This window comes from Pollachius pollachius, assembly GCF_949987615.1.
Source record: "Pollachius pollachius genome assembly, chromosome: 19".
In the NCBI taxonomy this organism is placed as follows: Eukaryota; Metazoa; Chordata; class Actinopteri; order Gadiformes; family Gadidae; genus Pollachius; species Pollachius pollachius.
This window is the reverse complement of record NC_136952.1, coordinates 5,506,737-5,529,183: the sequence shown is the minus strand read 5'-3', so window position 1 is coordinate 5,529,183 and position 22,447 is coordinate 5,506,737. Positions and strand designations below refer to the sequence as shown.

The following is a 22,447-nucleotide window of genomic DNA, read 5'->3' as shown; positions in this document are numbered from 1 at the left end:
GTGCGTCACAATAGCCAGTGATATCAATGTACAGCACGAGGCTAACTGTGTGAGCTAACACGCTTACACGTGGATAGTGACACACAGGACAGATGACTGATATACTGTATGCAGGAAGAGCTACACGCTACGTGCTGACAGGCCATGCTATCAAACAGTAGCTTGCACACCGCTCAAGTCAAGCGTCAAAATAAATATTTTTTGTAAACATGATACAAATTGATGTAAACATGATAAAGATGACGGGGTTAAAACATCCCCCTCCAAGAACTAAGGACTCCATTTCATGACTACTTTTCCAATGAGGTCTGAGGCCTCTCGATGTTCTATTCTACTTCCATCTGCAGTTCCACTGACTGCAGAGAGGAGGCGCCCCCATCCTCCGCCAACATCTTCAGGATCTCCAGAGACGTGAAGACCACCTGGGGGGAAGAGGAGAGGACTAGCACCCAGGAAGGTAGAGAGAACCGCATCACAGCATGGCGGATTTGAGCTGAGTGGCCAGTTCTGTGTAGTTAGCGAAGATCCACGTTGGGACTCAAGTGTGTGACCAATAGTATGTTCATGAACCGACGAGCAAATCCAGACACAGGATCGCGAGACCAAGTCTGCTCCATTGAAAATATGTTGAACAAGCAATGCATCCATGTAGAAGGACTGACAATACAGTGATGTGATTTCATAAGGTGCATTCATTTTATTCTCCTGTCTGGAGAATAATAACAAAAAACTAGAAAATGCATTTCCTGTAGTACATATATTCCTGAGTGCCGTAGTACAAAGTGAGGTTGAGAATATTTTTTAATAAATAGAATAGAATAGAAAGCTTTATTGTCATTATACAAAGTACAACGAAATGCAATGAGCAGAAAAAAAAGCCACATAGACATAAAGAAACGTTAAAAGGCTTAAATCAAGTGAAGGGATTTCAAAGTTCAAAGTCTAAATGGAGTAAACAATGTAAAAATGCACACCATTTAAAAAAATGTAAATGGTTGGAAACAAATAAATTGACAGCTGAATGAAAAGCGCAAGACCTTGCTAAAAATGCAGAAATGTAAAAGGAATCGAACTGAAGAATCTGAAATAGCCGAAATTGTATGTACTAACCTTAAGCTGACTTTTGAAGGAAGAAACCTTTGAACGAAGGTTAACGATAAAATATTCACCAAGTTACGAAGTCTGAAGTCAGAGAATGGGCTCAGACTTCCATTGTAAAAAAATAGTATTTTAAAAATAGAATATCTTAAAAAGTATTATTTAAAAATCTGAAAAGAAGCGTGATTCCAAGCTAATATGAATATTTTAAAATTGGAATGGAGTCTCTTGGTGAAAATTTGAGGAAGGAGATAGGTCCCAAAGTTTGTAGAGAATAATAAAGAGGAAAGAAAGATGGAAAGAAAGAAAGAATAAAACTTAAGAAGAACAATAGTTGAGCGCTGCATGCAGCACTCACCTAATAACAAAAACCATACCCCCCCCCCCGCCCCCAGGTGTTTCCAGGTGTTAATGTGTGTGTGATGGATAAAGGTGTTTCCAGGTGTTAATGTGTGTGTGATGGATAAAGGTGTTTCCAGGTGTGTATGTGTGAGTGATGGATAAAGGTGTTTCCAGGTGTGTATGTGTGAGTGATGGATAAAGGTGTTTCCAGGTGTGTTTCCAGGTGTGTTAGAGAACCAGAAGGAGAGCTTTACCTCCACCATCACCAGCTTCTTCTCCCAGGGCCTGCTGTCTGGCCACTTTTCCCCAGACACATGTACAGCCCCCCCCCAGGATGAATTCCTGCATCCCTGACACACACACACACACACACAACTTTACAAACACAAACTACACACATCAAGACACGATGGCAATCACAAACTTGGTTGACGGGAGGTGTTTTTAGAGGGTTGATGGTGGGGGAGGTCGCGGCATGCTGGTAGTGGTGGAGGGATGGGGGGATTGACTGGGTGGTTTTATTGGAGGGGTGTTGGTTGGATGATAGATGGCGGGTGGTGTTATATGGGGTGATGGTGTAGGGGTGGTGCTGATGGTCTTGGTGGGAGTGGTAAAGGGGGCTGGCCATCACAAATTAGAGGAGGAATTGAAGGACTTTAAAAGTGTAAAGATAAGACAAGTGTCATATGACATATTAAAAGTGGAGCCACGTGACAACTTTAAAGCTGTCAATATACGACAACTTCCATTGAAAATATATGACTACTATAAAAAATAAAATCACAGTTGGTTAAAAGATGTTGGCTGAATGCTGTAGTTTGAGTTAGTAAGTTACCGTGCAGGTAATCCCACAGTATGTTTTTTGAACCCCTAATAAATATAAATACCTCTAACTTTTTAACTTTCCAGAAGAGCGTGCCGCAGGGATCAATACTAAGACCCCGTCCTTTCTCCATAGACAGTGATATTGGAATACATGCTCAAAATACCACTGGCCATTTCTGTGCTGATGCCTACTGTATGTCTTGTAAACCTCTGCAGATTTACAATCAACCATTAATATAATTCAGGTGGAGCTATTTCAGGTAAAGATGGCTCGTATAGATATGGGTAAAATGTGTGACAGCCAAGAAAGATCAAGGATTCTCCAAAGCCAAGCTGAAACATCCATCTCTACAAAGTCATTATCCATCTCCAACTCTCCGAACAGACCGAATGAGTCGTACAAGCTACTTTTAGAGTCTTCATTGATGGACTAGTGAAAATCTATCAAGGCAATTTGGATTTGCATCAATAATGCTTGCCGAACTTATTTTATTATTATTTCAACTTTTACATCCTTTTTCTGAATATACAAGTGATTCATCTTATTAAAGGGAACTGAGAAAACGCACAGATCTATTCCTTTTATTTTTAGTAAATATCGCAACTTTAGCTAACCCTGGTGTGAGTGAGAGAAGAGGATGTGAGAGTGCTGTAGATTTAAAACACTCATAGTTAACAATTATTCGGCGAAGTAAATAGAGGGGGAAAGCCCCTGAGGCCGAAGGTCGAGGGGGCTATTCCCCACTATTCACGGAGTCTGAGGTGAATAATAGTTTTAGTATATACTACACGTGAACACTCCAAAAATAAACAAGAGGTCACTTTTTGCCGGGATTTATTTGTTTTTTTTAGCCGTTTATTTATTGCAAGGCGGGACATTTTGGGATGAAAACAATATCCAGATTTTGAGATCTCAATCATGGGATATTGCCCAATATCCCGATAGCGAACCAATCAAATTGCGCTATCTTAGAAGGTTCAAGTGTAGCATATACTAATATAGTATATATACTCATAGTATTGATATCATAGGCTTTATCTATAGGCATAAATTGTATATTTAGTATATATAACAGTATTTATTGTATAAATCAGTAGCCTATCTTTAAAAACATGACTAGACATATTTCATTTTTGTTAACTTCAGATCATGTTTTTTTATCATTTGTTTTGTATCAGTTCATTTATTTTAATGAACATTTGCTTTTCCCAAAGTAGTATTTTCCAATACTGTTGTATTGATTGTTTATTGTACAAAATATCATAACATAGTATAATACTGCATCATCATTGGTTACTATGGAAACATTATAATTAAACATATTAGATCAGACTTTCAATTATTTAACCATAAATAAAAACAATATAAGTAACAGTTCATGTAAAAAACTATAGAATTTAGATAACAATTTAATCTTTTTCCAGTATAACGCTGGTTAACTGTAGGCCTCCGTAAGGTACGAGGGGACAGCACCACCAGATGGCCAGTCCGTGACGGTGCATCTTACGGCGCCTCGTCAGTTGGAAGTGGGAGAAGCATGGAGCACTGAAGAGAGGGAGGGGAGAGACTATGAATAAGACTACTACAGACCGCTATTGTTCTGTTTTTAGCTTTGACATTCTAAGTGTGACCAAGCAGGTAGATCATTCATATATTGTATACATTCTTTATAAAGTATACAATATCCTTCCACATACCAATACATATTCTTTATATCTTACTACTATAATAGCAGGCCTGTCGCACCAGTTACTCAAGTTACTCAAGTGCGCATCTGCCAAGCGCGAATGCATACGTACACCGCAAGCACGCCCTGAATAACAGTAAAAGCTATTTAATAATTGATTTGCATGCATAGTATACTACACTTTCCATTGAACAATTACCCCTGTTAATTACGAAAACTCTAGTTAAATATAAATAGGTATTGTTTCTACAATGTATCATATCTAATCCTAATATATATGTTTAAATATATGTGCATGCATATTCTTTATTTAATGTATAGTATGGCTTCTTTATGTAATATATCAATAATAATCCCAATATTATAATATTAATAATTATGTAATATCATGTATAATGTGTAGTTTGCAGTACCTCTGTGTGTGGGCGGGGGTCTGGGGGGCTTGACCAATGAGCTCTGGACCAGCGTGTCCACGATCCAGCTCATAGCAGAGGAGCAGTACTCCATCTGGGGGGGGCCATGACATCATCATCATCACTATGACATCACTATCATCCATCAGGGGAGAGCCATGACACCATCATCACTATGACATCACTATCATCCATCTGGGGAGAGCCATGACACCATCATCACTATGACATCACTATCATCCATCAGGGGAGAGCCATGACACCATCATCACTATGACATCACTATCATCCATCTGGGGAGAGCCAGGACATCATCATGATGTGACGCAGTACATGTCGTCACATCGCCACCATCACAGCGCCACATCATCACCATGACATCACCACCATCACTTGAAATGACATCACTCTAGATGTCTCTGTGATCGCACGGTCCCTACCTCGTTCTCCAGAGCTCGTAGTCTGTGTTCGTAGTCTCTGCTGGTGCCCATCTGTTTGACCACCGTGTCCACTCTTCATAAACAGGAAGTACATACAGGGTACAATAAACAATAGCCCACATGGATAATAAACATTAAAAAGCTGCTCCGGCTCATATGAAGGCTGTAATCAAGAAAATCAATGAGCAAAAAGGATGCCTGGAGGGCGTGGTCTAAGGTACATGGGGCACGGTCTAACACTGTTGGCCGTGGTCTACATGTAGTGGGCGTGTTCCAAATCATACGGGCGCGTCATCTTACTTGAGAGACATGCGTTTGATCCGCTCAGAGTCGCTGCCTCGCTGCACTTTACTCTGAGCGGACAGGAAGTTCTCCTTCTGGATGCTCTCCCAGGTCATCAGTCGGTTGGCTGCTTTCCCCTTCAGCTCACGGACTACAGAGCAGGGCGAACAGGGACAACGTCAACATTCACCTCGGAAGGTCCTGCATGATGAGCCAATACTCAGGTAGTTAGGAGGTCACGATGAGCTAATGATGATGTAATGATGATCTAATGATCAGTTAATGATCGGTGATCAGATAAGGATGTACTCATGAGGTAATTAAGATGTACTAATTATAGATTCATGATATGAATGTTGATGCAATGATGATATGCATAAAGTATGGGGTCAGAACAGTCTCATTGATAATGAATGCACAGAGAAGGATTCACAAATGTATTTTGTGATTTATATATAAATTACTCTCTTCTCACAAATATATATCAACGCACACACAAATGAATATCGGTATGTATAAATGTAAAATAAATCCATAAACATAATTAATTTTTAAAAAACACATTTCTGATCCACACACAAATGTGTCTTGTTTTAAATAAATTTTATATAAATCCATAAATATATGAATTAACAAAATATCCTGTATTTGGATGTTGGTACATTTATATACAAACTGTTAAACTTGAATTTACAAGACGATTTTCATTTGTGAACTTGTTGTCATTTGTGTGTGAACTGGTCTGTATTTATATGTGGATTTTTGAGACTCTCCTGACGTGGCTGGACGCACACATTTTTTTCAAAAAGGATCTCTCTGTAGCCAATCAGATGCCTCCCTCGTTTTCAGCCAATCACATGACTGCCGTGACTGGGTTTTTGAATTGTCAGTGCCTTTAAAGTAGCATTAAAAATCGTTTACAACTTTAACGGCACCGACAATCCCATAATCCAGTCGAAACTGGAAAAGTGTGCAGTTCCAAACGTGACGCAGCTTTAAGTTCTCCCCGAGAGTTTGATATGTACGATCATTCAAAAACCCCATGTTATTTCCCATAGACATTTGATCGAGGGAACCGGGAGGCCCGGAGGCTGAACTTATTCTTCAGAGGTCGGGAGTGCAGTCATGTGATTGGCTGAAAACGAGGAAGGCATCTGATTGGCTACAGAGAGTTCCTTGTTGAAAAAAATGCATCCAGTCATGTCAGGAGAGTCTCCAAAATCCACATATAAATACAGACCAGTTGACACACAAATGCAAACAAGTTCACAAATGAAGAGCGTCTTGTTAATTCAAGTTTAACAGTTTGTATATAAATGTAACAACATCCAAATACATTTTTGATGAAAATTGCAAACATTTTTTAAATTCATATATTTATGGATTTATATTACATTTATTTAAAACAAGAATTTGTGTGTGGATCAGAAATTTGTTTGTGAAACTTATTTTCGTGTATGGATTTATTTTACATTTATTCCGATATCCATTTGTGTGTGCATTGAAACATATTTGTGAGAAGAGAGTCATTTATATATAAATCATAAAATACATTGTGAATCATTCTCTGTGCTTTCATTATTAATGAGACTGTTCTGACCCCATAATAAAGAGGTAATAATTATTTTATTAGGTAATAATATGTAATGATGTAATATTGATAAAATATCACTGTAATATGGAAGTAATGCTGAGGTCACATTGAGATTATAACGAGGTTATGACAAGGCAAAAGGTTTGGTGATACTGAGGAACTAATGGGTAACGTTGAGGTCATAACGTTGAGGTTATAATGAGGTATCTGGGGGACTGACCGAAGTCGTGCACCTTGACCGAGGGCACCCTGCGGATGTGCCTCTTGATGAAGATGTTGAGGTGGGAGAGGATGATGAAGGGCGGAGCCAGGGAGGGCCTGGAGTGATACTCCACGATCAGCTTGTAGCGCTGGAACTTCCAGTACACATCACTGTGCTCCTGCACCTTGTTGAAGGTGTAGCTGTGGAGGGGAGCGGAGGAGTTACAGGTGATCAGTGGAACAGTGGGAAGACTTCCCATAGCTCCCGAAAAGACAGGATCAGTGTGATGGGAATTTTGGACCACGTCAATTAACCAGATGGTAAACTATCGATGAACCTCCTCAGGATGTCATAAAGGGGGGGACATAGCCGTGTCTAATCAGTTAGAGCCCTGGGTTCTCGACCTTCCCAAGATGGTCAGGAAAACAGGCTCATACAAACAAATGGCACTTAGAGAATCAGAATGTAAAAATATAATTTTCCCATTACACAGCCCATTCAAAAAGCAGAAAATCTCATTGGAAAGATCATTTTTGTTCTGCATCAGAGCAGCAGTATGCAGAGATGAGGTAGACAAGTATACATAGAGCCAAGCCAAGAGGGAGAGACAGACAGAATGGCAGATTTACAGCTGTGTACCTGAACATGGCAATGAGCAGGTTGATCAGCAGTATGTTGGTGACCAGGAGGTAGGTGACCAGGAGAATCACGACCAACCAGTTACCGTACTGGTTCCTGCAGGGTTCAGCTCCGCCTTCTATCAGTGTGATGTTGGTGGTGCACGGCATGTCCCACTCCTTCCCCACTGGAAACACATTCACCTCTGTTACTCTCACTGCCTAAATCTAAATTAAATGGTCATTCCCAAAGACATATACATAGATGCCATAATCGCGTCACGTAAAAAAACAATGTATAAAAAAAACACATTTCCAATGCAGTACTTTTCCCGAGGAAATTGGAACTGGGAACCTTTGGAGGACCTAAACCTCAATTTTTTTGAGGTTGTTTGAGTTGAGGTTGAGTTCAATAACTACAAAAAACGGAATTTTCCAAATCGAGAAAAGTGCACACATTCATGTTATCAAAAAAAATATATAGATATATATTCATATATATACACACACACATACAAACACACAGTACTATAATCAATATACAGAAGTCAAAGTAAAAATTGGCTTGTGGTTGCTATAGAGACAGCGTCCTACCGTCCATCTCCTCCACTGGGATCTGTCCGTAAATGTGGAGGTAGGGCCGGTAGAAGATCCTCCTGAAGATACGATCCGGCCGGGGGTCGTAGGAGTAGATCAGCGCCTGATTGGCTACGCCGTACGCCATAAGCCACACCCCCAGGAAAAAGAGGAAGAAGAAGACGTCCTTTATCTAGGGAGGGAGAAAGAGAGAGAGAAAGAGGGAGGGAGAGAGAAAGAAAGAAAGAAAGAAACGGAGAGAGAGATCCTTTTACTTGAGCCCGTTCTGTTATTTGGAAGCATAATGCAGTGTAGGTGTTTGAGAGGAAGGTTTAGTCTTTTAGAGGTTTTAAGGAAGGTTTGTGTGTATTTAAGAGGTTTTGGTCGGGACTGCTGCTAGAAGGGCAGCAGGAACGAAAGCCAAGCGCAGACTCCAACTCAGAGCAAAGTTAATTACAACATGAAAACTAGAATCACAAACTACAGCAATACGACAAGGGAATAAAGGAAGTCAACCGATATATATGGGGACAGGTGAGGGAATGTGATGCAGGTGTGAAGATGGACAAGGACACTCCTGTGAGGGAAATCAAGTGATGGGATACAGATGGGACTGGCAGGATCTGTAAAGCAAGGGGAAGAGTGAGGGCCTCTGGTGGACTGGGGGAGAATGGCAGCTAAGGGACATACATCCAGATGGCCACCGTTTTAGAGGAAGACTTTTGAGCTGAAGAGCTTTTAGAGGTTGGATTTGTGTGTTCAAGAGGTTTTAGAGTAGGGTTTTCTGTGTTTTCAGAGGCATGTTTTTGTGCTATAGATGTGTTACAGGTTGGTTTTGTGTGTTCAAGAGGTTTTCGAGGAGGGATTTCTGTGTTTTCAGAGGTTTTAGAAGCAGGGTTTTTGTGCTATAGCAGTGTTAGAGGTTGGTTCTGTGTGCTTTAGAGATTTAAGGAGAAGGCTTAACCATCTTGCCGACGATGATGATCTTAGGCCCCAGCTGGCGGTGGATGGCGAAGATGTGGATGAGCCTGAGTGTGAACACCATGTAGTCCACGCACAGAAGGGCCCGGCCTGCATCGAACCACGAGGAAAACATCCTGCCACACACACACATAGATTCACACACAGAGATGCACACACATTATGTTCAACACACACATTTTGTCAACACCCATCGGTGTGTTTTACATTGTGTGTGTGTGTGTATATGGCAGTGAGTGTGTGTGTACCTGCAGATAACTCCAGCTATGAAGAGGGTGATAGCCGCCAGGTCACACTTGTTCCACATGTCCTGCCAGTACAACCTCAGCCTCTGACGGAGACTCAGACTACCAATCAGGAAGGTCTAGAGAGAGTGAGAGAGAGAGGAAGAGAGTGGGTCAAAATAGAGACTCTTTTAGCTTTAGGCTCTGAACTAAATTCAGTTTCTACATTTCCATACGTTCCACAACAATGGTACAGCTCAACAAAGTTCTAGTCTGCTAGATAGTCACAAAACGCCCCAAACTGCTTGCGTTATCAGATGTTACAAGATGGAGTTAGTGTGTGCGTGATGCGCTGATACGGGGATGGCGGTGTGACCTCACCTCTCGGATCTCCTCACACACGATGGTGAAGACCCAGAAGTACAGGACGTACTCCGACACGGCGGGGCCAGCGGGCGGGGGGCCCTTGAAGTCCACCAGCAGCACGTAGGCGAATAGCAGCAGGAACAGGAAGTACATGAGCACGTTGCCCATAAAGGAGGTGACTGGAGCGTACCAGAACTGACGCCATCTTGCCACGATGAAGGGCCGCTTGGGCCTAATGGAATATCTCTGTGTGCCTGGAGAGAAGAACTGAGGATCAGAACTAGAAATTGATCAATTATCTTCCACTGAGTTCTACCTGCGCGCCTCAGTCTCAAAATCCATGATGATACTCAGTAGCATGTAAACAATGAATTGTAACATGTAAATGGTGCCCACAAACTTGAGGCCAATATTTGTTTGTGACCAATATTAATGAAAGCTTCCTAGCCAGGGCAGTTGGTATGTGGTTACCTGGGTTGGATAAAACAATGTTACATCTATTGGAACTGCTAAACACTCATTTGGAATATAACGGATCTATATTGATGCCCAATTTCAGAACGCGTCTTCAGTGTTTTTCATCTGGACATGGACAATGTCAACAATTAACCTGGGGTCTTAACAAACCGGCCAACTCCTTTAACTTGATCTGACCCTAACCTTTAACATTTCCTTAACCTCACCTTTAATGGTGGCAGACACAGGACTTGAGAGTTCGTCCCCAGGAGCATCTTCTCTGGAACGACAGCACAATTAAAATAGTGAGACAGGAAGTACAGATCTAAAACAGGACGTTGTTCTGAGCGACTTAGTCCTGAGGCTCTCTGAACAAAGCGGAGGGGGTGGTCTTTACTTTTGATGTCAGAAGAGAGGGTGATCTTTACTTGGGATGTCAGAAGAGAGGTCATTCTCTACTTGTGATGTCAAAGGAGAGGGCAGTCTTTACTTCTGTTGTCAGAGGAGAAGGTAGTCTTGAGGTTTGATGTCAGAGAAGGGGATGCTCCTTTTATTGTGATGTCACAGGATAAGGTGGTCTTAAGAGAAGGGTGTGGTCTTTAGGTGTGTGATGTCAGAGAAGGGTGTGGTCTTTAGGTGTGTGATGTCAGAGAAGGGGGTGGTCTTTAGGTGTGTGAGGTCAGAGAAGGGGGTGGTCTTTAGGTGTGTGAGGTCAGAGAAGGGTGTGGTCTTTAGGTGTGTGAGGTCAGAGAAGGGGGTGGTCTTTAGGTGATGATGTCAGAGAAGGGGGTGGTCTTTAGGTATGATGGGACAGGAGAGGAGGGTTCTTAGGGGTGATGTCAGAGGAAAGGGGGGCGTTTACAGGTGTTTGATGTCGGAGAAGGAGAAGACTGTGGCCCCGTAGGTTCTGTAGTCATCTCTTGGGATGTCTTCTCCGTAGCCTTCGTCCTCCTGCCCCTCGTCCTCCTCCTCCCTGACAGGAGAAACACACGGGAGAACATCAGCTATCCACCAATTATAACCCACACCATGCATCCCATAATAACACATCATCAGACACACACATACAGAACAAATCACAACAAAACATCAACAAACAAGCATCACAGAACAACATAAATTCATACATCGACACACAAAACAGCAAATCACAGCAGAAAGCAACACATAACATGAAAACACACACACACACACATCACTAACAGCCACAACAATAAAACATTACGTAACATCCCAATACATCATCTGGGGAAGACATGCCAAATCAGCATCAGAATCCAAAGGATGATCAGTGATATCAAAACAAATAGCGGATGTAAAGGATAGACATCACAACACAATACACACAGAGCCCACCTGTACGAGATGAGGGAGGTGTAGCACAGGAAGGGGAAGAAGAAGGTGAGCACCAGCCGCCACACCTCTGTGCTCCTCTTCATCTCCCCCCACCAGATCTGGGACAGCAGAGACTACAGGACACACACACACACACGCACACACACACACACGCACACACACACAGTTGGTGCGGTGTGGCCAAACAGGAAGCGAGTTATATGATCACAGGAGATAGTTCTATTGCAATAGGAAGTGATTTGCTTGCTTCCTTTCAATGATAATTTCACTCACAGGAAGTTTGTGAAATGATCCTAGAAAGTGAGTTGCAGTCTAGCAGGAAGTGAGAAAACAGTAGGGAAAACAGTCTGACAGGTAGTGAGCTTTATTCCCCCCCAAAAAAGAGTTATATTCTGTAAGTACTGGAAGTGTGTAATATTCTAAGAGGAAGTTCACCTGGACGCCGTCCTGGCTGAAGAAGAGGCGGGCGTCCGCAGCAGTCCCCATCTGCAGGCAGGTGGTGGCGCCCCACACTGGAGACTTCCGGATCAGCAGCGTGAAGGAGCGGGACTCACTGCTCTGGTAGCATGTGCCAAACACATCTGGAATACACATTGTACATGTTAATAAACATTCACATTCATACTATATCAAATCGCTCTGTTAGCAGGATCGAAAGATATCTCGAATACACAATGTAATGTATGGTATGTTTATTTACATGGTATGTTTATTAACATGTTAATAAACATACCGTAATCCGATCGCTCTGGTAGCAGTAGCCAAACACATCGGGACAACCATATGACACAAAATAATACAACAGACATCAACACACACATACACACATTAAACAAAAATGCTCTGACATCAATACAACACACATGAACACACACACACACAATAACACATTGAAACAAAACTGCTCTGGCATCAATACAACACACATGTACACAAAGCAGCCCACATGAACCCACAGAGGACCGAACCAAGCCACCTGGTCCTTTGGACATGGAAAACAACAGAGAAGCTGAAGGCAAACAATCTTTATACGAGTAGATGCCGTTAACCGCAGACAGACGAGAGAACTGGATAGGGATTATAACAGAGAGAGATGAAAGAGGACTAAAGGGAGCCGAGACATTAAGGATAGGAGATGCCGTCTCACCGTGGGCCATGTTCTCAAAGCGCTGAGCCAGCTCCTTCATGGACAGCTTGGTCTCAGTCTCGCTCTCCAGCTTAGACATCTCCCTGAGGAGCTTACAGCCGCTCAGAGCACTAAGGACCGTCTCCCCCGCCTGGAGGAGGAGAAGGAGGAGGAGAAGGAGAGAGGCGAGGAGGAGATGTTTTTTTAGAATTCAGCGACACCATCAGAGATGACCTGACACTGGTAAGGTAAACGGACTGCATTTATACAGTGCTTTTCTAACCAGCAGCTACTCAAACCACTTTACAATCATTGCCTAACATTCACCCATTCATGCACACATTCACACAACGACTGCGGTGTCCACCATATTAGGCGACAGCCAGCTCATCGGGAGCAGTTAGGTGTCTTGCTCAGGGACACCTTGACACTCAGCTAGGAGGAGCCGGGGATCAAACTAGCAACCTTTTGGTTACAATTCAACCCACTCTACCTTTTGAGTGGCTCACTGGTCACCATAGTGAACATGAGGAGAGGTAGTTAGGGGTCGAGCTACAGGTAGCTAGGTTACCATTTCCCAGAAGAAGACCGCCATGTTGCTGTAGTTCTGCAGGACAGCCCAGATGAAGAGAGACGCCCACGGGTTCAGACACCGGTTCTCGCGGTAGAGCTGGTCTCCACGCAACACCTTACTGGCTTTCTGGAGGACAAGGAGAAAAATGGGGGGGGGGAGAAAGGGGGAGGAGACGATGACAGGGCAGATAAGGGGTTGATATGATTCCAGATGATATATGAGAAGAACAAGTTCTGGGGTTCATGGGTTGGGTACCTTCAGGGCTTTCCTCTTGGACAGGTTGGGGTCGAGACCCAGAGCAGAGTAATAGAACGGCTTGCAGACATCCCCAATCAACAGCTCTAGGACCTCCGATACCTGGACCCCCCAGGAAACACACTTTGATTACACCTTCACTAACACACACACAAACAGACCAGGAAACACACTTTTATTACACCTTCTCTAACACACACCAAAACAGACCAGGAAATACACTTTAATTAAACCTTCACAAACTGACCAGGAAACACACTTTCATTACACCTTCACCAACACACACACACACAGTAGTTTTGACCATTTCGAAATCAAGCTTGCGCTGGCTTGCTTCTCCAAATATCCTACCCTACCTTTAACTTCATCATGCATTCATCCTAGAGTTAATACATTCATGTTCTGATCATCACCTCCAACAGGCTGATACTGTTGGGACCGTTCCCGGCCAGCATCTTGGTGGCGGAGTCGGGCGTGTCGTCCAGCAGGTTGGCGGAGCTTGTAGTGAACGGTCGTTCCTGGAGGCGGCGCTGCAGCATACGCTGCAGCAGGTGGTGGGCCAGAGTGCCTTCATCCAGAGAGCTGTACAGGGTCTCCAGCCTCCCGTAGTCCAGGTATTTCAGGATGTCGAAGCCATTCTCCGTGAAGAGACGGACGAACTCGGGCTTGTTGTTGACCAGGGCGTCCGTCATCGAGTCCTCCAGGTCAGAGTACTGCAAGGGCCAAGAGGTCAAACAGCAGAACACACTAAACGCTTTTAAAAACATTTAACGACTTGTTTACCTTGTTTTTCTTCAACCTGCTAACCTTGGTAACATAGCTAATGTAGCATGTTTAATCTAACATAGCTAATCTAGCATGGTTAATGTAGTGTGGCTAATGTAGCATGGTTAATGTAGCATTGCTAATGTAGCATTGCTAATGTAGCATGGCCAATGTAGCATTGCTAATGTAGCATTGCTAATGTAGCATGGCCAATGTAGCATTGCTAATGTAGCGTGGCTAATGAAGTGTAGCACCATGGGCTCTACAGGGGGCTACGTGGTTCACCTTCCAGCGGATGCTGCCGTTGAAGAGCTCGCTCTTTGCAATGTCCACGCGGTTCCACGCCACCGCTAACTTCAGCTCCTCCATGTTGGGGGTAGCATCGCTCAGAATGCGCTGCTTACTGGCTGCAATACACACATGTACAGCTGTTGTGTCTCTGGGCTATATATATATATATATATATATATATATATATATATATATATATATATATATAGTTCTATCGATATGTATACTATGATTCTATTCTATATGGAGTACCTCTTACGAGGGCTTTGAGCAGCACTGTGTCAAAGTCATCCGCCCCCTCCTGCTCTCCGTGGAACACAGTTATCAGCTCTCTGTTTTGGTAAATACTCAGCACCTGGAGAAGATACATTTAGGGTTATCTTGGGGTTATCTATGTCTAGACCTTCGTCATGTTTTGTTGAATAATAATAATACATTTAATTTGAAGGCGCCTTTCTCTGCACCCAAGGACACCGTACAAAAGGTACACAAAAGTCATTTAAAAAAAACAACAATAATATAAGAGAATTTTTTTTTAACAATAGTAGGAGACATAGTAATTGCCATCAGGTGGAATAGTCAGTTTTGAACCGATGTGTTTTGAGTTGGGTTTTGAAATGGGGGAATGAATCGATCCATCTGAGTTGGGGTGGTAATGAATTCCAGAGACAGGGAGAGGAGTGGCTGAATGTTGGGAGGGTGACCTGGCTTTCGGTCGGCCTGTGACCATTGAGGAGATACATGAATGAGGAGGTGGTTGAGGAGGTGGTTACCTGCTCCACCAGTTTGTCGAGATCGCCGTGCTCAGGAAAATGGCTCTGGACGATCTCCGCCACTCGCTCCCTCATGTCCACGCTGGGTGGGGCCCCCCCCTCCCCCTCCGCAGGGGGCCCGCTCGAGGGCGGGGCCGGCGACACCCGCTCCAGGACGTCACTCAGCAGGTCAGCCACGCCCCCAGAGCCCGCCAGGATCAGCCAGGGCATGGAGGTCTTCAGAGACAGCTCCACCCGCTGGAGTGGAGAGGGATAGCAACACGGGTCAATATCAGGGAACGCTAGGTGGCTAGTTACCCGAGGTGAGAGAATTGATAACAGAGAGAAATCTGAGACATCAGAGATATTAGGGTCAGAGTCAGGGGTTCAGAGTTATGGCTAAGGTCATACCTCCAGCATGTTGCTCTCTCCTGAGATCAGCATGCAGAGCACAGGGATGTCGATGTTGCCACTGCCTGTTGGACCACACAGAGACAGACAAAAACACACACACATAAAAGCACACACGCACAGTAAATTCCAGACAAAACACACACACACACACACACACACACACACACACACACACACACACACGTCAGAAGAGAGGAAGCTTGTGTATCTTAGAGTGTTTAGACTTGTTGGATTCCTCTGGCACCGTTCAGGCTCTGGCACGCAGAACTTTCGCACCATCGCCACCAGGGGAAGAAGAGGATCTGAGACACTTAGAATAAATAATACCAAACTTTCATTGTTATAACATTGAAATTAAGAACCAACATTATAATTTGAACTATTATTATAGTAATGCAACTAACGTAAATTATTTACAATATATCGGAAAAGTAGAAAGATTTGACGTCTTAAATGTCCCATGGCATGCTACTTTATGGATGCTTTAATATAGATATTAGAGGGCCCCTAACACAGTATTTGAAGACGTTCCCTAAATTCAGCCGTGGTGCAGAATTACAGCCACTACGAGCCAGTCGCACATTGAGCTTTCCCCAAACGCGCCGTTTCGGTGTCTGTAGCTTTAATGCAAATGAGGAGAAGAGAGGGGGGGCAAGGAGGAGGGTGGGGGTGTGTACCGTGGCCGCAAGCTGACCAGCTTGCGGCCACGGTACCATGCGCTCTGTTTACAGTGGATGCATCACAATGGCGAGGTGCACACAGCCTTTGGCCATGTTCTGTAAATATTCTAGAACACTTGAGGGTGCTCCGGCGGGAGTCCTGGAGCACTTTATCTCAATAATTTCATATTATACATAGAAATCTATATTATATAAGATGTATTATCATGGCCAAAAGCTGTGTGAGCCTCCAGACGATATTATGAATCTAAAACAACTGCGTTGGGTTCTCCGACATCTCTGGTTCTTCCACGTCCACATAAATCTGAAGTAGACTGAACCGCGCGCTGCCCGCTGCCGGCTGAGAACCGACGTGTTATGCGCCATAACACCAACAGCATAACGGTTATCCAAATAACAAAGAAGTGTACAACACTTGCGTTACAGTGTGTGTAATCACACACACACACACACACACACACACCCACGTGGCGCTCGCACGGTCGTAGGTCATCGTCTCATTTGTGGGCCAAATTCTCTGGGCGGGCAAGGCAGAGAAAGGGGAGGTAACTTGGCCTCTTATGACAACATATGGGGCCAAATTCCAAATCAGCGCGCCTGAGCTTCCATTTTTTCAAAGGCGAGCAGGATACCTAGTGCTCGTTTTACACCAAATGCAAGTTTTAGCCACTGGGGGACCATAGGCAGGCTAGGGGAACTCATATTAATGTTAGAACACCTCATAAAGTGAGATTTTCATGCCATGGGACCTTTAAAGACTGCACACACACACACACACACACACACACACACACACACACACACACACACACACACAGAGCTCTGACCAGAGATCCCGGTGCGTTGGTGGGAGATGTATTCCTCCAGCTTGGCTCTGAAGCCGGTCTCGACCCCCCGCCGGCCCACGCTGCCATCGTCCACCAGCAGGAAGGCCTGGTAGTTGTTGTCAAGGGAACACGAGTCCTTGGATGTGCTCTGGGCCGTGTACTTAGCCGGAAAACTACCCTAGAGACCATTAGAGGCCAGGGAGGAGAGGACCACCATTAAGAATAGCAGAAACCAGGAAAGACCAAAAGAGACCGGTGAAGACAAGAAGAGACCAGTAATAAAAAAAGTGTGTGTGTGTGTGTGTGTGTGTGTGTGTGTGTGTGTGTGTGTGTGTGTGTGTGTGTGTGTGTGTGTGTGTGTGTGTGTGTGTGTGTGAGGTATACCTTTGGGTTGACCAGCTGCTTGCTGTCGTGGACGACCCCCCAGGGTGTGACACCGAGCGCCAGCACCTTATTGGTGGAGGACGAGGCGGTGGCGTGATCTCGGACCGCCTCCCCCACACAGCGGCCCACCCCCTCCTGGAGACCTGTGGTCAGGATCCACGCACCTGGAGCACAGGGGGACAGTAGGTCAGGTGACAGGTGAGGTAATTGGTTGATTGAGGGTAAAGCTAGCACGTGACTGGATGATTGAGAGTACAGGTACCAAGTGATTGGTTGATTGTTGACTGATAGTTCAGGTGATAGCTGCGGTAATTGGTTGATTCATAGGACAGGTACGAAGTGATTGGTTGATTGATGACAGTACTACAGATAAAAGGTGTGGTTTCTGGTTAATTGAAAACCACACCTTTTATCTTTTATCAATCAACCAATCATCAGGTAACAGATGATTGGTTGATTGATAGTACAGGTACCAGCTGAATGGTTGATTGATAGTACAGGTACCAAGTGATTGGTTGATTCATGACAGTAGTACAGGAACTAGATGATTGGTTGATTGATAGTACAGGTAACAGGTGATTGGTTGATTGATAGTACAGGTACCAAGTGATTGGTTGATTCATGACAGTAGTACAGGAACTAGATGATTGGTTGATTGATAGTACAGGTTCCTAGTGATTGGTTGACTGGTTGATTGATAGTAGTACAGGTAACAGTCGTTAATTATGGGTGATTAATAATGCAGGTAACAAGTTAATGGTTTGTACCTCTCAGTAGAACAGTAGAAGACAGTAGAACCAGCTCTAGTCTACACCACTTCAGACAGGAAGCAATGTCCTATCAGCACATTTCACAAAGTAAAGACCATAATACTCTGAAGCTATAGCCGTAGCTTGCATGGGGGCGCGGGGCATCCAGCTAGCTCTATGCATCTCATATACTAGTGGTGAGGCTGTTTAACTCCCAGTTTAGACAAGAGTCTATGGCCCAATCCCAAAGTGAGCCCTGAGGACTAAGGACTAAGGACTCACAGACTTAATTGATCTCAGGTGCTCAGTGAGTGAGTGCGTGAGGCCACATGGGCTCAGATAGGTATATATGGGATTGGGACAGCACTTCACGAGAGCACATGTTACCTTGGCAACGTTTAATGACAAAGATGCTGCTGACACTTGCCGGTTTGGGAATTCTCTTTTTTCTTTTTTTTTGTAAATGCAATAAAAACAATCGGCTACAGCAATTTATTGATATTAGAAATTATAATTTATACATTTGAATACTTCAATATAAAGGATGCATTGAATTAGGTGATTATTGACCTACACATACTAATCATAAGTCAGAACAGGCTACATTTGACTGAATTATAAAAGGTATAATTAGTAATATGAAGAGCCGTTTTGGAGCCAAAAGAGCCGGCTCTTGTTGGTGAGCTGATCCAAATGATCCGGCTCACTAAAAAAAGGCAGAAATTCCCATCTGGTCGCGCATTGACAGTAGCGCCGTTTTGTTGTTTACCTTCCTAATAAACGGTTTCCCTATGGTCTCCACGGTAAACCTCACAACGCTTTGAACTGTGGGTAATTCCCTTAGGTGAAGTCTGCAGTAGTCCAGACTCACGGAAAGGGCTAGGTAAGTGTGGACTCAAACCCTCACGCCCTTTGGAATTCGACATTGGGACAGCCCTAAAGCCTTAATAATTTTGCGAAAACGCGCATCAAAGTCTGTGAGTCCGTGAGTCCGGACATTGGGATTGGGCATATGTGTGGTCTTTAGGTTGAGGCCAGTGTGTGAGAACGGTCCTTCTCTATATTTACTCCTCAACAACACAGACAGGAAGGGGTGTGTCCGGGGGCGTGGCCTCCTCTGGTGAACAGAGGGTCTGTTTGTGCCCCTCTATCTCTGACCTTGATCAACACACCAGGGACTGGGGGAATGAGTGCACACAGCGGGTGTGCACGGCACCGTGCACGAGGGCTGCCACCTGACCGTGGCACACCAGCGGAGAGAGGAAGTAGCTATTGTGTCCATAAAGAAATAACCGGAGGAGAGTGGAGGAGAGAGAGGAGAGGAGTGGAGGGGTAGAGAGGAAAGAGGAGGGGAGAAGAGCAGAGGAGGGCGATAAGAGGAGGAGGTTTAAGTAGAGAGGACAAGAACAGAGGAGGAGAGAAGAGGAGAGGGGGAGAAAAGCCGGGGATGATGTGAGGAGATTGGAGGAGTGAGTACATACCTGTGCTCTGGGAGGCCTTGACAAGGCCCTGTCTGAGAACCTCTCGTACCCAGGTCTTGACCTTCACCATCCCCTCCCCCCCCACTACGGACACCACCAGGTTGGGGGAGGCCAGCCCCCAGTGGTGGGTCAACAGGTTGTAGACAATTGAGGGGGGCGTGTCATTTGCCAAACGCATGAACTGGGGGGAGGGGCAACAAAGTTAGAGTACTACAAATAACTACAAAAAACTATGAAAGAGCTAAAGAGAACTACATCTACAAAAGAACTACACAGTACTACAAACACATGATGTCATGTCATGTGTTTGTATGATGTGATGTGATGTCAAATACAACTACAATGATCTGACCAACAGACAGACAGGCAAACATGCAGACATACAGACGGGACCTCCAGACAGACAGATATTCAGACAGGTAGCTCCAGTCAGACAGACCGGTACGTCTTAAGACAGACATACAGAAATGTAACTCTCCAGTCAGACAGACGGGTAGCTCAAGACAGACAGGTACCTACGTGGCTCTGTCTCTTGCCGGACAAAGTGAACTGCATTTCTCCGAAGGCGTCAGTGGGGTGTACTGAGGAGTGCTGGCTGCTGTCCCAGTGGTTCACGATGGCTGTGCTGAAGTAGTCTCCCAGAGCCACCCGCAGATGGCTCTCTCTGGCATTCCCACACTGGCACAGCCTGCCATCACTGGTACAGCATGTATCATATTAACATACTGTAGTGTACTATTTGACCTGCCATCACTGGTACAGCATGTATCATATTAACATACTGTAGCCTACTAGTGAGCCTGCCATTACTGGTAAAGCGTGTATCATATTAACATACTGTAGAATGCTAGGTAGCCTGCCATTGCTGGTAAAACATGTATCATATATATTAACATACTACTAGTAAGCCTGCCATTAGTTTATTTATAACGTTATGAACTTTATTTAAAGCATTTATATCTATAAAACCAAAGACGTGCCGATACGAAGAAACTGTCAGTAGAGGTGCAATGTTGGTGAGTTTCTCTTCTTTAAATACATTCAGATAACACTTCTATTTTTATTAAAAAAGGCACTCCATGGAGGGAATTGCGACTAAGATGTCCATGATGATATTATTATAATATAGATAAATACAGAGGTCTAGGCTACTACACGCTATGCTAATTATGCAATAATATGGATTCAGGATCCAAGTAAGGATTTTCCTTATTTACTTTGAGATAACAGTATTGATTGATTTACTATAGAGATAACAAGTGAGTGATTTATACTTATACACACAGCTGACTCTTACAAAAAGGTTTGTAAGAATGGAAAGGACTTCTTAAGAAATCAAAGTAATTAGTTAAAAAGAAGATGGATGCTTTTTGAGACAAAAATTATGAGGAATTGCAGTGAAGAACATGCTTAGGAACTTAGTAGTATTTCTTCTCAAGAAACTTCTCAACAATTATCTTAGGATACTTTTTCTGAACCTTGCCTCTGGTGACACAGTGGTTAGGAACCACTCTACATGTTGGTGGGTTTTGTACGTACCTGAATATTATATTATATTCTCATTAAGAATTCACTTTAATATTTATGTGTGTTGGGACAGAATTACCTTGAGGAATCTTCTACGAAGGTGGTACAAACTCTTTTCTTGAAGATCTTGGGAATCCAAGCCTAGCAGAACATTGACACATGTTTAGACCTCCGCAAGGAACAGAACGCCACTTGGAATGTAATTACTTTTCGCTGTAAATTACTCGTTACTCTTTTACACTGACAAGCCTCGTCACGAAGTTTACACTTCCCAGTACAGAAGTATACCTTCACGCCACACCTTGTACTTTTTGATTGTTCATACATTTTAGATTGGCATTGTATTCCTTATTTTTCCTTGTTCCTGCTTTGACATGAAAATATTTCGTTTCATATGCCGAGAGAGGAAGTCATAGAGCGTGTGTGTGTGTGTGTGTGTGTGTGTTTCTGTGGAAGAGTGTCAGCCGAAAACGATCCCGGACATGTCGACTTTCAAACGGCGAACAACCCCTCACATTAACCGGAGATCGAACCTCCCAGTCGGCGGAGCTCCTCCGAGCTCGCCGCTCCTTAACCAGATCTCAACCGAACCCACCTGGTCCTTCTCGGATTTGGAGGGTTTCGTGACGCTCTCGTCGCCCACCGCGTTGGTCATGGTTTTACCGCTGTCCGCTGCGGTTCACCTGCACCGGCGACGTCTCTTCGAGGTGGTCAATTGTCTCCTTAAGTTATCGCGACGTTCCCTCAAGGTATTTGAAGTGCGTCTTCAGCAGCGGTGCAGGTTCGGGCAAACAGGTGTGGGCGTGGTCAGGGATACAGAAGAGGGTGTGGCCCACCGATAAGAGAAACAGGTGTGGGCGTGGTCAGGGATAGAGAAGAGGGTGTGGTCCACAATAAGACAAACAGGAGAGGCGACATTGCTTGAGCAACTCTACCCAGACTTGAACCAACTTCAACCGCACTTGAGCACGAGTTTGAACGCGGCAATACGTAATAGTAGACCTATTCGTACTAGTATTGATAGTAGAACTGTGTAGTTTCTCCACGATACACGCAAACACACCCCCTCCAGGATCTCTAAACTCATCAGCTCATCTAAATCCACTACCCCCCTCCTATGCCTTTACCTCACAATTTCAATCCCCCACTCTCCCACGGAATT

General features: G+C 44.1%; 1 protein-coding gene across 2 annotated transcripts; it reads right to left on the bottom strand.

Moving 5' to 3' along the window:
• Nucleotides 1–3,493: 3,493 nt before the first annotated feature.
• On the bottom strand, nucleotides 3,494–22,204 carry LOC307090351 (transient receptor potential cation channel subfamily M member 4-like). 2 transcript variants are annotated; one of them, XM_079756945.1, is made up of 28 exons: nucleotides 21,881–22,204; nucleotides 21,365–21,426; nucleotides 20,278–20,455; nucleotides 19,759–19,939; nucleotides 17,529–17,692; nucleotides 17,145–17,322; nucleotides 15,635–15,699; nucleotides 15,245–15,481; nucleotides 14,724–14,826; nucleotides 14,466–14,587; nucleotides 13,829–14,128; nucleotides 13,416–13,517; nucleotides 13,158–13,286; nucleotides 12,608–12,737; nucleotides 11,896–12,041; nucleotides 11,461–11,573; nucleotides 10,967–11,077; nucleotides 10,332–10,384; nucleotides 9,664–9,902; nucleotides 9,307–9,422; nucleotides 9,042–9,174; nucleotides 8,096–8,270; nucleotides 7,524–7,689; nucleotides 6,903–7,084; nucleotides 5,107–5,239; nucleotides 4,807–4,879; nucleotides 4,367–4,460; nucleotides 3,494–3,811 (listed from the first exon to the last, which is right to left on the bottom strand). In XM_079756945.1, the coding sequence occupies exons 1-28, from the start codon at nucleotides 21,938–21,940 to the stop codon at nucleotides 3,783–3,785; spliced, it is 3,774 nt and encodes a 1,257-aa protein (XP_079613071.1). In that variant the 5' UTR covers nucleotides 21,941–22,204; the 3' UTR covers nucleotides 3,494–3,782. The 2 variants fall into 2 exon arrangements, with proteins under 2 accessions (XP_079613071.1, XP_079613072.1); XM_079756946.1 differs by lacking the exons at nucleotides 21,365–21,426; nucleotides 21,881–22,204 and having other exon boundaries at nucleotides 20,274–20,411.
• Between the last annotated feature and the right edge of the window lie 243 nt (nucleotides 22,205–22,447).

What these genes read in the sequence shown, in the direction of transcription:
- LOC307090351 (XM_079756945.1), bottom strand. Translation starts at nt 21,940, where the DNA reads ATGACCAACGCGGTGGGCGACGAGAGCGTCACGAAACCCTCCAAATCC. An exon ending in CCGGCAAGAGACAGAGCCAC is followed by an intron (nt 19,940 to 20,277) that starts GTAGGTACCTGT and finishes CCCTCCCCCCAG; the next exon opens with TTCATGCGTTTGGCAAATGA. An exon ending in TGTGTGAGGAGATCCGAGAG is followed by an intron (nt 9,423 to 9,663) that starts GTGAGGTCACAC and finishes CACTCTCTCTAG; the next exon opens with ACCTTCCTGATTGGTAGTCT.